Raw genomic sequence first — 16972 nt, 5'->3', positions numbered from 1 at the left:
GTACTAGAGAAACCTATAAAAGATAGGGAAAGCAACTATAGAAACCTAGAAGTTAAGGATTAAGTAATTATAGGACTAAGGAGCATAGGCTAAACTAAGGATCTTAATAGCGGAAGACGTTTAAGCGGACTCTATAGCAAAAGTAATAGTTTAAAGAAGGAGCTTATATAAATTACGGAAAACGGGATTATTTCGCCAGAGACTATAGAAGTAGTTAGAGTTATTACGTAGTAAAGGGAACTAGACTAGTAGTATATAACATAAATATATAGAGGGATAATAGTATACTGCAAGGAATAAAAGAATATTTAATTAGAAGTTTTTGCGTTTTATTATAATAACGTATACCAAATTTATAAAGACGCTAAATACAGTATAAGCTATTAGCCATAAGAGCTAAAGTTAAGAGGACTTAAAGGAACTAAAGAGTTAGATAAAGAATAAGATCGACTCTATAAGCTAGATTAAGATATTACAGTAATATACGGATAATAATTAGTAATAATAACAATAAAGTTAGAGTACTTATTAATTAATAGTAATAAGGATAGTAAAAGAGCTAACTAGGGGTATCTAAACTTTAATAACGTAATAAAAGTAGAGACTAAGACCGCTATAGAGTAAGGTTTAGTAACGGGTATTATAACACCATTAGATACGGTATCTATTACTTTATAAGATAGAAGGAGTAATATCTAGAGATAATTAAGCAAGCAAATAACTGCTAGTGCTAGCTTACTACTTAATAAAGGCAAAAGGCCAAAGGCTTAAGATTTTTAAAATAAGATAAGAGATAACTAAGATTCTTAAGATAAGATAAGGTATGCTTAAGGACCTATAATGGACGAAAACCGATAGGATAGAGTAATAGCTTAGTTTAGTAATATATAAATAAGCTTAGGATAAAGTTTTCTAAAGGTATAAGACTTTTAAGATAAGATAAATAAGATCTAGGACTTTTAAGATAAGATAAGGACACTAGTAAAGCCTAGTTAAACTAAGGCTAAAGTGTAGCTTAAGAAAGAAGTAAGCTTAGGATTAAAGAATTTAAGGGGTTAAGAGTTTGGAGTATAAATAAGGACGCCTATAAGTAAGAAGTAAGCAGCTTCGCTATAGATTAGGAAATCTATAGTATAAACAGCAGTTAGATTAGGAGATAAATATATAGACCTAGAAGACTTACTAGTTAAATAAGATATTTAAACTAAAGATTAAGAGTTTAATACTAAAATTAAGAAGTAAGAAGACTTTAAGGATCTACTTATAAGACGCAAAAAGAAAGAAACCATAGACGAGTTTAGAGCAAGAATTATCGTATAGTAAGAAAAGAAACTAGATATAAGATCTAGTATATTAGGTCGTATAAAGGATAAAGTACCTATATAAAGAATTACTAATAGGCTAAAAATAGGCATACTAAGAGCTAAGTAGCTTACTAAACTGGAAAATAAAGAGGATTTAGGGATTTCTATTAGGTTCGAAGAATAATATATAAAAGGCTATTATAACGCAGTAATAAGAAGATACTTTCTTACGGACAGACTGTATACACTCTAGTAGCTATACTAAAAGTGGTATAGGCAACGATATAATAATAAGTGGGAAGATTTCTATATATAGTTAGATAAAAAAAGTTATCTAAAACTACCTAATTACGGAAAAAGCAATAAATTATATTAAGGGAGCCTTAATTATAATATTAAAGGATCTAAAGGAATAATTAGAGGACTAGAGAAGCAAAAGACGCGTCTTAGTACCTGCGAATAAAGTTATAATATTTAGATTAGTATAATAGAGGTTTAAACTTAAGAATAAAGACAAGCTAAGAGTTAACCTAAAGCACCTAGTATACTATACGCTATTATAGATTATATGCATAGACGATATATACAAGATATATAAAAATCCAAAAAAAAGAACTAGAAATACCCTATAAGGATATACTGGATAATAGATAAATAATAGTATAGGAACGCTAAGTATATATACAGCTAGCATCTAGTAGAAGTTTAAGAGAAAGGAAGTTTAATATTTTAACTAGGAAGATTTCTTACGGAAGAATGCTTAGATGGATAATAATAGTGGGAATATTTAAAGAATATCTATCTATGGTATATTAAAGACAAAAAGCGAACTAGGTATTAGCTAAAGAATAAGCTAAGTATAATAGGATTAAGCAGCTAATAGTTAGGAAAAGTAGAGGCCTATAGGACTAAAAGGAGCTAGTAGTAGAGCCTTAGACCCTTAAAGGAATTTAAGGATAACACTTAAACCTAAGAGTTAAATAGCAAGATTAGTAGTTTAAAGTATTAGTAGATAGTAGAGTAATAAGGAACTATATCTTACTAGCAGTAGTTAAAAGGATAGGGCTACTACACAGGCAAAAAGATCACCTTTATCTATTAGTAACAATTTTAGGAGATCTAATAGCCTATAGAGGAGGCATTATTAATCTTAAAACAGAACTAGTTTAGATAACTATTAAAGGGAGATAAATTAAGATATCTTTTAATATATTACCATTAGGGAATAATAAGGCAGTATTAGGAATACCTTAGTTATAAGAATATAATCTAAAGATTAATTAAGTTATAGGTTAGGTTAATATTAGAGATATATAATAACGTAAGATGCGATAACAAACTAAGTTAGTATAGTACTAAGTTAGAGCAATATATAAGGAAACCAATTAAGGATTAAGCTATATACTAAAGAAATACTATAAGTATAGTAAAAAGCTATAGTTACTAGAAAGTAAAAAGCTGTTAGATTATATAGTATAGGACTATAAAATAGAGCTAGAACTAGAAATAAATTTAAGGTTTTACCTAACTTATAAGTTAACAGAAAAAGAGTTATAGGTACTTAAAGAGTTTATCTAGGAAAATCTTTAAAAAGGATATATTAGACTATTGTAGTTATTAGTAAAATATCTAGTACTATTTATACTAAAGAAGAATAGAAAACTTAGGCTATATATTAACTATAGATAGTTAAATAGCATTACTAAGAAGGATAGGTATCCTTTACCCTTAATTAATAAGATTTAAGATAGGATTGGCAACGCGTAAATCTTTATAAAGATAGATCTAAGATAGGCATACCATTAGATCAGAATTAAGGAAGGCGACAAATAGAAGGCAGCCTTTAGGTTAAAGGAAGGACTATATAAACTACTAGTTATGCAATTTGGGCTTATAAACGCACTAGCAATATTTTAAAAGCGCATTAACAATATATTAAGAGAATACTTAGATAAATTTATTATGGTATACCTTAATAATATTATTATCTACTTAATAAGTAAGGAAGAATATAGGGAATACGTTAAATAGGTCTTAAAGANACTATAANAAGAANAGATACTAGTAGTAATTAAAAAATATAAATTCTTTACCAAAAAGATAGATTTCGTTAGATTTATTATTAAACTAGGCTAGCTTAGTATAAATTTAAAGAAAATCGAGGCTATAGTAAATTAGTAAGAACTAAAAAATGTAATATAGTTAAGGTCATTTCTAAGGTTCTATAACTACTATAAAAGGTTTATAGCTTAATAGTTAAAGAATATTAAGCTACTTACGAGATTAATAAAAAAGGAAGAATAATAGGTATAGGGAAAGGAATAAAAGGAACTGTTTAAGAGAATTAAACAGTTATTTACCTAGGAGCCAGTTCTTAAAATCTATTAACTACAGTTAGAGACAGTAGTTAAAACGGATATATTAGACTATATACTAGAAGCGTACTTTCTATAGAAATATAAAGATAGATAGCACCTAGTAGCATACTATAGTTAAAAGATAATACTACCGGAACTAAACTATAACATCTATAATAAGGAGTTATTAGGTATAGTTATAGCACTAAATAAATAGAGGTTATTCTTATAAGGTATAAAAAAACTATTTATAGTTAAGATGGATTATAAGAACCTAATAGGGTTTCTAATAATAAAAGAACTTAATTATAGATAGGTTAGATAGGCGGAGATGCTTATAGAATACTATTTTAAGATTTAGTATACTAAGGGTACAGAGAATACACGAGTAGACGCTTTAAGTAGAAAAGCTAAACTATAAAATAATAAAAAGCCATTAGGGGCTTTATTGCGAAGGGATATAGATAGATTAATTAGGTATAATTATCTAAAGATTATAGTAACATAAGAAGAGAAAACCTATAAATTATTAGAGAGTAATTAAATATAAAAGATCCTAAATATATAAATAGAGGATCTAGACTTAGAGTAGTATAAAAATTAAGAAGTAATATATATACTAAGATCTATTATAAAGGAGTTTATTAAGTTATTTTATAAAGGACTAACTTAAGGACACAACGGAGCTATAGGCTTAGTGTTAAGACTTTAAAAGGAGTATATTATTAATAGAATCTAGGGACTAGCTAGGTAAGTTATAAAAGAATATCTAAATTACTAAAGAAATAAACTAACGAGGTATAAGCTATATAGAGAGCTATAACCTATTAAAATACTAAAGAGACTATAGGAGGTTATATTATAGGACTTTATTATTAAGTTATTAAAGTTAAGAGACCCTATTACCGGATAAGATTATAATATAATCTTAGTAATAATAGACAAGCTTACAAAGTAGGGATACTTTATAGTATATTTAGAAAAAATATCAGCGGAAGATATTACTAGAATCTATATTAAAGAAGTATTTATAAGATATAGAGCACTAAGTAAGATTATATTAAACAGAGATTTAAAATTCGTAGTAGCATTCTAGGAAGTGTTCTTAGCAGAGTAAGGAGTTTAAGTAGTAACTTCTACTGTATATTATTTATAGACAGACGGTTAAACAGAAAGATTAAATTAGATACTAGAATAGTATCTAAGGCATTATATTAATTATATACAGAATAATTAGGTATCGCTATTACTAGTTACACAGTTTATATATAATATAACACTATAAGAAGGAATAAGCACGTCACTATTTAAGGTAAATTATAGATATAAGCTAAGGACCTTATTATCGCTATATTAAGCAAAGAAGATAAGTAGTATAGCTAAGTAAAGAATAAAGAGTTTAATAAATCTTTATGCAGACCTTATGGAAACAGCTAAGGTAGTATAGTAAAGGATAAAAAAGTATTATAATGCTAAGAGATCTAAGGGACTAGATCTTAAGGAGGGAAATAAAGTATAGCTACTATATAAAAATTTTAAGAGTTAACAACTAAGTAAGAAGTTAAACTACGTTAGATTAGGACCTTTTAAAATTATATAAAAAAAATTTATTGGTTATATTTAAGTTAAACCTACTAGCTAGGATAAAGATTTACCCTATATAGCATATCGCAATGCTAGAGCCAGCATATAGAAATATTAAGCTACCGGTTTATAAAGCAGACATATATAGAGAATAAGAGGAAGACAAATAGTAAGTTTTAAAGATTGTTAATTATAAGGATATAGATAATGAAATATAGTATAAAGTAAAGTGGATAGGCTATAATAAGACTACCTAGAAGCTACTAGAAAACCTAAAAAACGCTATAGAAAAGGTACAGGAGTATTAGAAGAGAAAAGGTTAGGCAATATTAATAAAGAGGAATNNCTAAANAATAAGTTACCTAAGGGGGACCTAGAAAGAGTAACTGCTAAACTACTTAGAGTTATTTCTTTCTCTATTAGAAGAGAATCCGTTTTTTTATTACTAAGTTCCTATAAACCTTATTAAATAAGTTTCTACTTCTTTAAATAAACCTTTTTACGGATATGTTCTAAACGCTAAAAATAAGCGTAAGCTAGATGCTAAGCTTTAAGGACACGTACAGACTCTTCTAAGGTATATTAAACCGTAAGCAGCGCCAAGGATAGCTTACTATTAAGCTTTATAGCGGTAAATTAAATATAAAACCCTATAATAAATTACTTAGGGAACTTAGAGACTATTAAGAGTTATAGGACGCGTATACTTAGCGTTAGAAATTAAGCAAACATTATAAGACGATTAAACGTTTACTTTAGTATACTCTATATAAAAAGAGGGCTATTAAAATAAAGAACTTGCTAACGTAATATAAACTAACTCCTCTTTTACGTAATAAGAATATAGAGATAGTATTACTTTATTAAGCGATAGTATAGAAGAGACTATACGCGTATAATAAAGAGTTAAAGAAGAAGAAGGAGCTTTAGGTATTATAAGTAACAATATTAACTAAATTAATTAGATAGGTATTACACCTCTAGTAAATAACTTAGAGATGCTAGGTATCTTTAAGGACGGAGATAAAGAGGAGGGGGATAGTGTTATAAACGCTTTAAGTATAATATTATAACTACTTAGAAAGGAGTTGGAAAAAGCTAGTTAGTTAATATAAGCATAGTCTAGAATAGAACCCGTGGAACTATATAATAAGGAATAGTAAGTAAAGTCATATAATATAATCTGTATAATCTATATAATCTGCAAGATCTATAATAGAGCGAATAGAGCAGACAGAGTAGATAGAGTAACGACTTTCTTAGGAGTATGGTTGTGTATTTAAGGACCCTTAGTCCCTACCTAGATAGTTCCTTCCTCGTAGTAATTCTTAGAATACAATTGGAGTTAATCTATTAGGCAACTACTCCACTAGTTGTTATTACGTTGTTAACTTCTGGCAATACCTATATACCTAGCCTATTAACGAGTCTACCGTAGTTCCTACTACAAGGCTCCGTTACACTTATACTTATTAATAGGTTTTTAAAATGCGTCTAATACCTTCCTATTAATACGATAATTAATATATAAGCGCTCGCTAGCCTAATTAAGGAGAAATACTTTCTTAAAGTAGATTAGCCGTACTCTATTATTATTAATAGGGGCAACGTCTTTATAAGCTAGTACTGGTTAGATTTATACTTTTATTTAAACATAAACCACTATTATAGTATAGCTTTCTATCTATAAACGGAGGGTAAATAGAACGCCAAAATTAGGAACTAGAGTCTTACCTATAAATATATTTAAACTATTAGCAAGATAACCAATATAAGCTACTTCTATACGCGGAGTATGCTTATAATTTAAAGCAATATATAAAGCAATAAATATTATATAAGTATATACTAATCTAGATTACCTATAGTATCTAACTATTTAGGTTTAATAGTATACCTAATAATTACTAGTTAAGGCTATATAATTAGTTCTAGAATCCTACTAGAAAGTTTAAGGATATCTACTAAAGAGTATAAGGATACCTCTAGGAATAAAAGGAGTAATAGAAGTATATAAAGTAGAGGTTATAGGATACCTAAGAGTAGTAAAGACTCTAGTATAAGCGTAAATACTAGAATAAGTATTTTAGAGTAGGTAATGAGGTTTTATTATATTTAACAAATATTAGAACCTATTAACTATTAAAGAAGCTTAATATAAGATACCTAGGTCCCTTTTAAGTTAAGAAATAAATTAGCAAGCTAACCTATTATCTCTAGCTACCCCTATTTATAGCTTATATATATCTAGTATTTTATATAAACCTACTAAAGCTATAATATAGACTACCGCTAGAAAAGAACTTCTATCTAAGCCTAATTAAACACCTTAAGGTAGTGGGCGAGCAGTATAAGGTTAAAGCTATACTATGCTATAAGTCTATTAAGAATAAGCTTTAATATAAAGTTAAATAGCTAGGCTAGCCCGCTAAGGTCTATAATCTACAGATTATAGAAAGCGCTTTAATACTATAGTGTTATTACAACCTATAAAGAGAGCTTATAGTAAACCGTAAGAGGCCCTAAAGAGTAAATAGGTCAAATTGGTTATAAAACAAATAGGCTCTAAAAACTATAAAGATTAGGGCTATAGCCTAAGGCAAAATAGGCCTTTAGCCTTTTTATATATATAGTATAGAGTTAATAAGGCATGTTGCTAGAATTGCATTTCTATTTATTTATTTATATTAGGAATATTATTCCTAGGGCTCTTAAGCCCTTTCTAAAAGCCTTTTAAGGCCTTCTTAAGCACCTAATTAAGGTCCTTAATTTCTACTCTATATAAGAATAAATCCTAAATACCTGATCTAAAAAGCTATTATACCTTACCCTTAAGAGCAGGGTTAGTATTTATTAGCCTTTTAAGGGATGGCTAATAGGAATGGGATCCTTTAGTAGGTATATAAGTAGGTATAAAAATAGGGGCAGGATAATAAGGTATAGTAGGAGTAAAGATTCTTAAACGCTTAATACTAATATTAGGTCCAAACTAATACTAATAAAGCTTTTATGGCGTAAGCTTATAGGTAATAAAAATACGCTTAAGCCTAAAATAAATAAAGATATTAACTAGCTAGTATAGTCTGGAACCACTAAAACCTTACTATAGTAACTATTAGTTACTTATCCGCTAGGTACCAAAATGGTAATCTCCCTAATAACGCATTATATTATGCTTTTTAAAACTTAATATATAAGCTCGGACCCCGAGAACTCGGTTACCCCCCGAACTCGTTTACCTTACCAAATCGGCCACACCACTTTGGAAGTGAATCTTCAAACCGGAAAAGTAACAGTCCGACCTCTAACCGGGCTTAGACCGCCTAGGCCACGCGCGCTTAGGCTAAATCTCAACATTGCCACCAAAGATAAGCCCCTTTCTCGGAAAAGTTAGCAAAATTCTATATATGGCTTAATTATTGCCTAGAAATACCTAGTACGCCTTAATATAAGATAGGGCGCGGAGCTAGACTTACTCTAGAAATATAAGATAATATATTATATTCTACGGATTTTCCGAGAAAAAAAACGTTTAGTTCTTTTTTTAGTACTTAACGGGCTGTTATAATAGAACCTAGCGCTAGGTTTCTAAACGCACGTAATTACTAGTAAAATTAGCTTAAAGCTTCTTTAAGACTAAAAAGTAACCGTTTAGTAACTGTCCGGTAATAGTCTAGTAGAGGTTTAGGTATAGTACTATTCTTAAAAAGTGCTACCTAGAATTTGGCCGTATATGCTAAAATTTATAAGAAAATCTTAAAAGCGGGCATACGCCGCAGGCACAAAATTTTTTAATATAGTAGATACTAAAACTTATTATAAATTCTAAATGCGCACTTCTAATTTATTAGAAAAAACTACAAAAAAGTTTTATTATTTTATTGCACTAATTAAAATTATTATTATCCTAAGGCCGAGATTCCCCTTTAAGTTCTTAGTATTTCCGAGTAATTTAGTAATTACTCTTATATACCTCCACCTTTAAACCTTTTTAATATATAAAAACTTTGTTAAAACTAGGCAATTTTCCTTAATATTTAGCTCTTGCCCTTATAATATCCTTAGTATTAATTATTTGACGTTTTAACCGAGCTTTTAATACTATTTCTATCCATTTTATACGCCTACTCTACTTAGAGCTCTTATTAACCGTAAAAAAGTTCTCCTAAAAAGCAGTTTTACTAGAATATATGCTATATATTAATATAATAGTTTATAAAATAAAGTATAATTAGTAAATATAAGTAGGGGTTTTAATATAAATTAAATATATTAATACCTTTTGCTCTAAATAACCCTTTTTTAAGGTTTCTTAAGACTCTTTTGCTATGCTACAGTATAATTAAGCCTAATATTTTAATGGAATTAGAACACCTTTTACTTTTATAAGTAAAAAGTAGTGCCAATTATAAAATAATTAAGAAATATTATTAGTATAACTAATAATTCCGTGCGGCCATATAATATCCTTATTTAAGAACTTTAGTAGTATTCCGTTTATAGTAATTTCCCTAAATAGGTAATGGTTTTCTTAGAGTAGTAGGGAAGATTTTAGGGTGTTTAACTGGAAAATTAAGGTTAATACTTAAGGTTGGTTAAGGTGCTAAATATTAAACTAAGATAGATTTCGTGTAAGATCTAAGAAAGTCTCCTAAAGACCTTGCTGTACTAAAGTAAAATCTCTAGCAGTCTTAATATTTAAGTTAAAATTAAATGAATTCTACCTTTAAATAGTAACCTCTACTTAAAGAGGTAAAGCGTAATCTTTTTCTTAATATAGCTGAGATATATTAGAGGAATTCTTAGAGACTAAGAGAGTATAAAAGTGGGTCTTAGAGGAACTAAAAAGTAAAGGTATTTTTTGGTATTTTTAAAGATCATTTACACGGTATAGGTGAATTCTTAGAGGATTAACATCCTTTATATTAGATTCTTTAAGAAACTACACCGTTTCTCCTTTATCTTGCCTAAATTAATTAATTATATTTTTCTATTAAAGATATACTCTTTTTACGGTTATACTAACATTTCCTTATAAATTGCGATCTCTTTATATATTCTTTTTCTAGATTAAATAAATTCCTTAGTAAACCCAAGAAGACGTTTATTTTAAACGGCAATTATAGCATCTTAAGCTTTATTTCTCGTTAAACCTAAGGTCCCTTTTATACCCCAATTAAGCTACTACTTTTTTCTTTTTAATAAAGCTATATTATAAAAAACAATTATTATAATAGAGCTTTCCAAGATTTTATTAAAATATCTTAAATTTTTAGATATTTAATTTTAGATTTGTGTAGTAAAAATAGCTACATTAGCGGTTTTTTCTATAAACGCTAATTATTTTTTAGATTTCTTTAATAAAGGACTTACCCCACACCTTATTTTTACTAAAAACCTCTTAATTATTTTTTACACACTACTAGCCTTAGAAAAATTAAGAATTACTTCCTTTCTTTTTAGAAAATGTCTTATCTCTTTTAAATTAACTCTTTTCTTTTGTTATTAGATACTAAAACTCCCTTAAATCCTATATAGAAAGCTATAGAAGATGCCGAAATTAATAAGGAACTTAATAAGTAATAAGAGATTTTAGTAGTAGAAACTAACAATTCTATTAGAATTAATAAGTTATTTAAAACTATATATAAGGCTGCAGAGGGTACATTAGCACCTATAACTTTATTAGGTTATATAGGGTATATTTCCTATATATTCCAAAAATTTAGTTAAAAAATACTTATATTTAACAAGATAATTCTAGGCAAATTAAAAAGTATATTAAATTTATAAAAAAGGAAGCCCTAGAGCTTAAAAAGTTCATTAAAAAGCTAAATAAAGACGTTCTACTATTAATATATCTATGGATTTAATCTATCTGTAAAAAGGCCAAACCTAGCTTATCTTCTTAGTTACTATAAGAAAGTGAGAATAGAACCTAGTTATATACGCAAAAAATGCGTATAGCAGTCTTCTATTTCTATACTTATAAGGTTTGTCTTAAAAGTAATAGATTTTCTAAAAAAAGTAATAGAGAATAGACAGGAAATCTAATACTTTTAGATATTATAGCAAGATATATAAGAAGTCTACATAGACAAAAGGTATATTTTCTTTCTCGGTAATACCATTATTTATTTACTATTTACTATAACTAACGCTATTTTATAGACTCGCGTAGAAGAAACGCAAAAAAGTATAAGAGTAATTACTGCGTTAAAGCTTTAAGAGCTTTACGAATATAACGCAAATTTTAAATATATATCTTAGTTATCCCGTCTTCCTATAGGTTAAGGAGGACGGATTTAAGGAGGTATTTATTAGCAAATTATAATAAGCCTTATATATATAATAGCTTTTACCTATTTTTTTTAAATTTAATAAGGTTCTGCGTATTAAAGTTCAGCATATTCGAATTTATGACCTTACTACTAAAAAGGTTAAACTTATGCTTAATTTTTAGAAAACACATCAAATAGGAGGTAAGATCTTAAAAATTTAAAATATAACTACTTAATTTTAATAGCTTTATAGAAATCTAACCCTTTTTTCTTTACTTTAACCGAGAAGAACCCTAGCTTAATGTACCAACTCTCCTACTTAAATAGCTAGATATCTTAAAGGTTACATTAGGTTACTTATTTAGACTATTTAATGCATTTAACTAGCCAATAGTTAGTAAAAATATTAAATTAGAAGGTTTTTTATTATTTTATAGAAAGTTTATTATCTTAATATTTTATCTAGGCCTCTGGGTTTTTTCTTTAGAATTTTTAATAAAATCTTATTAATATTAGGGAAGATCCGCTTATTTATAGGGGACACTTCTTTTAAAGGGGTGGCGTTCAGTATTTTTCTAGTAAGAAACGCTAGGGAATTCGGAAATTATGTAGTTGGGGAGGCTGGAGCTTAGAATTTAATTCTTTAATAATTATGCGGTATCTTCTCGGTAGAAATAATAATCTAGTTAAATCTCGCGAGGATTATATAAATCCTAGGGCTTAAAAAGGTACCTTATATCCTTATTGTGGAAGATCTTATAACTATGCATAATATATATAGCTTTATATTTAGCGTAAGCGGTAGGGTTATAATAGTTATAATACTAAAGCCTTATTATTTTCCTAAATAGACTTACCGCCTAATTACTAGCCTACTTATACTATTAAAAGATTAATTTTTAATACTTTAATTTAACCTAATAGTATTAGTTAATAACTCTTACTTAAACTAACTATATAGAAAAGAGAGCTTTTATTTAACCCTTATATAAAGAATATAGATAGATAAACTAAGTAAACTATAGGCCCTATTAAATCTTTAAAATATTAAAATTAAAATATTAAAATTTAACTAATCTTTTATAGGTTATTATCTACTTATTTTTCTTAAATAAATAGTTACTTAATAGGACTATATTTTATATTTACTAAAGAGTATATACTAAGCGCTTATTTTATCTAAAATACCTTTAATTAGAATTATACTATAGCTTTTTTAACTTTACTCTTAATTTTATAAACTTTAATAATTTCTTCTATATTCTAAAGAGTATAGTCTTTTATTATTATTTTTAACCACTATTATCTATTATAGGTTTTAGATTATAATTTTAAATAATAAAGTACTTTTTAGTTTCTTATATAGAACTAATTACTATTACCCCTAAGGCCTATAATAGGTTAGGTAGGTATAGATAATACTACCTTACTTTTTACTTAGTAAAAAATAAGACGGCAAGCTTGTATCGGGGAATGGACGCACCCTGTTCGGGCAATCCGGCCCTCGCTTACGGTTTTCGCGCTACGCTTAAACCGGCAATCGGCCTCAACGTCCACCATAAAAGGCCCTCCCTTCGCCGTCATTTTCTCTGCCTCTCCTCAACCTTTTCTTTCTACTCTCATCCCTCCCTCCGCACCCTCCCTGTCTGCGCTAGCTGCTCCTATTGGGCCTCAGCAAATCCTTTGTGAGGCATTTTTCGAATCTCGGTCACCGTCCAACATCGCACTGCCTTGCCTCGTCCCTGTCATTACACCCCTATGCGGACTGTGCCGCCCAGCTTTTCATCCCCCAGCGATTGCAACCGCGGAAGCTGCTTCCCGGCTGGCATCCGCATGCGTTTGGTGGCCTACCCGTTTTCCATTCTCTCGCTCTCTTGCACTCTCGCGTTCTCGCGCACTCTTCCCTCCTCCATGGAAGCTCTCTTCCTTCTCTCGCAAGATGCTCGCTCATCCTGTGCCCGCGGCAGCTGCGGTTGAAGGGTGAAGCTCCTTACCTGTTGCACAGCCAACACCAGCATGCGCGATGGCGCAGCTCGTCTTCCCCCGCTCCGGACATACCGATGGCATTTACCACGCCCTGCCTTGTTCCTGGTTTTAGCGAACGAATGTATAGCACTTATGCCATTGTCTCAGCTCTGATACCCCTATACTGTACCCCGCTCCTTCGGCAGAATACGCAGGGCCAATTCCTCGCTTAGCTACTGTGTCCCGCTCCTGGCTCCATCCCTCGGCGGTGACGCGGCCATTCACTCGTATGACTCATTAATTTCGCCCTCCTGGCGCCTAAGTCAGCGCCACGGTTACAGCAGGATGCTCCGCCTTGTATGGAGTAAATGGTGTTGCTGTAATATCGCAATGCAACTAGCAGGGGGCTGATGCCTGGAACCTGTTAGTTAATTAGCTCGGAGATGGCGTTGGGCGCGCTGTAAGAGGTGAACGGAGCCCTGCAGGCCAACCATCTGACGGCACGTGGTACTGCTGGCGAGAATTGGTTATTCATACGTTATCCAGCAGACTTATCCTACGTAAGGGGCCTAGTCGACGATTGAGGAATTAGCTAGAGATCGGCGGTTTTGTTCGAAGTGATATGGATCCTTAGACAGCTGAAAGATGCGCATAAACGGGTTGGAATGACCATTTGCTGGCCAATCGCCGGGTGTGCTAGGCAGACTCTTGTGACGATGAGGCCTCCACGATGCATGCGAACGCGATATGCGGTCGTCTTGGAGACGCCAAGGCCGACAGACTTCGCGTTCGTCCTCGCTTACCCTTTGACAGCCTCCTTGCACTGCCCGCTACAACCGTTTCTGCGCTAGATGCGGCATTTATGCGGACTCCTCATGATCCTCCATGTAGCGTTGTTGACGCCGGTGTATAAAGCGACACTCAATCCAGAGAGGGAGCTACATATCTCGACAACCTCACAACTACACAAGTCAGCAGAAACCGGCACGAAAATGGCCACCTCTTTCAGCTCTCTTTCGCTGGCCCTTTCACTTCCTCCTACAAAATACATTCCTTACGTTCCCCGAGCACCTAAGCCCAAGCCAAAACCTAAGACCAAAGTAAAGCCGAAGACTAAACCGGTGGAGCACAACCCGAGCGAGGCCAGCTCTTCCACATCTGATGCGGAGTGGCTTAATATCGACGACTTCCCAATGGCTCTGCCAGAATCCAATGTATTGCGCTCTCTGGATCCGGAAGTACCTGCTCCGGCAGTACCCGCTCCGGTAAGGTCCACTGACAGGCCTAGTTCGCTATATTAAGGTATCGCCCGCTATTGAACGGTTGAAGCTGATAGAACCCGACTAATATGCGTATGTAGACGTCAACGGTGGCCTTGGTGTTGTTCCCCTCCTAGAGCTACTAGAGCGTTACCGGCCTGGCCAGGAAATGCTTAAGAACGAAGGGACCAAGCACGCTATAGGCGTTGAAGAGACGGACTTGGCTATAAACGGGTTGTTTGACGGAAGCGGTCCAGGTAAGTATGCCATTAAATTACGGCGCAGATTTCCTGATCGGTGGATAGGTAACACTTTAGTTTTGGAGGATAACGCAGCTGAAGAAAACCACAGCATAAGGCACGTTAAGCCTAGTAACGGAGCGTCAGACTATTAAGAGAACAGTTATCGCGAGGCTGCTAGCAATAAAGGATACCTTACGGCACAGCACGGCGATCTCAACACAACTGGCATGCGTACCCCCTCCGTAGAGGATTCGGAGGGTATTTCTTATAGTAAGTATTGTTCTGGCAGAGTTAAGGAGCCTATTTCAACGTCTTCAAAGAGAGACCGCTAGCGGAGGACGAACCACTTTTTGGCGACGTCGGCATAATAAGCAGACCGGCAGTAACACGCAAACGAACGTGCCCTTTATCTGCTGATACAATAATCTCCTCGACAGAAGTGCCGGACCTAACGTCGGAGCCAGAACTGGAAGACCCTTGTCCGGCGAAGCGGCGAAAGCCGGGTAAGCCACGGGTAGAGAGCCTTATGGTCGAATCTGTATCCACACCCAAGTTAACACCTCCGCCGACCTCCAGCGGCCAAGGTTCCCATTCCAGAGCCAGTAGTAATCCTAGTCCTGGCTATCTCGACAGTAACAGCAAAGGCAATGGTGCCGGAAGCCCAGTCCTGCCTCTAAACAACTTCCGCGATGTAGAGAATGGCGGTAATAGCGCACACGGTCGCGGGACAGGCGAGGAGCTGCTGCATTCCTCAAGACAATTAATCTCTCCTTTCGAAGGAATACAGGACAATTAAGATATTGATCCGGATTCGGACAGGTGTGGAAAGAACAGAAAAGGCAGTAGTAAAGCTGGGGAAAGCCACAAGGACGAATTTAATTAGGTTAATAAGGTGTCCCGCAGGCCTTTGGCGAAAACTACTCAACAACGTAAACGCAGCGATCGTCCGGTCCAGGAGAAGGCGCGCGGTCCATCACAAACTGCTCTTATGTGCTAGGGCTGGACTACAATGCCCACGAGGACATCGCGATAAGTCGCGTCATCCCAATTACAGCAACTGCCTAGTCCTAGAGTAGATAGTGTGACTCGGTCTTACTCCCCGCAAACATCCTCTTTAGGAACGAAGGCTGGAGATGGAACTAACATTAATTATAGACCTAGCGCTAATATGGCTTATCGGATAACTAACCTTAAGCTTTGCCCTATGCCAAAAGGCTTATCAATTATAACAGCAATTATCTGTTACCACAACTCAAGATTATCTTTTAACCTAATAGCCCTGGATTATAAACTCCTTAGTAGAGAAGGCAAAGTCATCCGCATAACCTAGTTATTGCTAGATTTATAGATGCTACTGGGATACCAATATAACAATAGTGCGTCAGGCCCATGTACTCGTAGAAGCTTAACACTGCTTAATGCGGACCAGATAAGCAGTCTCCACAATAATGCTGCCAGTTATAACACTGACCACCTAGACAACAACAGGGACAAAGAGGACGAGAATGAAGTAGAAGGCACAGGCGAATATAGGCCTTATGCTGCTGGCAGTAATCAGGGATTCGGCAGAGACGATACGCGCTTCCGCTAACGAACGCATAAACCATGGTTAGAGTTAAACAAACAGCGGTTACTTGCGTATAAAGATAGCATGGATATAGAGTGGAAGGATATATTTAAACGCTTCCCAGGTCGGACACCGGGGGCAATACGAACGCGCCGGCACATGCTGCGTGGGAAATGATCCGTCACTGTGATAACATCAATATAGGTGTCCCTTATATCCCTTCCCAAGCGAGTAACCCATTCTCTCTCATCTTTCTTAGGATGTCATCCGCAAACGCCGCTCTGTCTCAGCGGCGAACTCCATTAAATCCATTAGTATCTCCTGTCTTGGTCTGATGGCACTTGTATAGCTCGCAGGAGACTCCGATCTTGGGAGGTTTTTAGGAGGTTTCGGTGGGGACAGCAAGGTTTCTT

General features: G+C 33.2%; 2 protein-coding genes across 2 annotated transcripts; both read left to right on the top strand.

Annotated features, from left to right (window-relative positions):
* Nucleotides 1-3227: 3227 nt before the first annotated feature.
* On the top strand, nt 3228-3440 carry K441DRAFT_546368 (uncharacterized protein; the record flags this gene model as incomplete). The annotated part of the gene is made up of 2 exons (XM_067642858.1): nt 3228-3326; nt 3363-3440. Coding segments are annotated over 2 exons (177 nt in total), but the record flags the coding sequence as incomplete, so codon positions are not given.
* An 11815-nt stretch (nt 3441-15255) lies between these two features.
* On the top strand, nt 15256-16018 carry K441DRAFT_655399 (uncharacterized protein). The gene has a single exon (XM_067647844.1). It carries the CDS (start codon nt 15519-15521, stop codon nt 15786-15788), a length of 270 nt encoding a protein of 89 aa, XP_067507044.1. The 5' UTR covers nt 15256-15518; the 3' UTR covers nt 15789-16018.
* Nucleotides 16019-16972: the final 954 nt, after the last annotated feature.

The sequence above is a fragment of the Cenococcum geophilum genome (assembly GCF_001692895.1).
Source record: "Cenococcum geophilum 1.58 unplaced genomic scaffold K441scaffold_9, whole genome shotgun sequence".
Taxonomy (NCBI): Eukaryota; Fungi; Ascomycota; class Dothideomycetes; order Gloniales; family Gloniaceae; genus Cenococcum; species Cenococcum geophilum.
This window is presented reverse-complemented; position numbering and strand designations above follow the sequence as displayed.

Coding starts and splice junctions, on each gene's coding strand:
- K441DRAFT_655399 (XM_067647844.1), top strand. CDS start 15,519: ATGGTCGAATCTGTATCCACACCCAAGTTAACACCTCCGCCGACCTCC.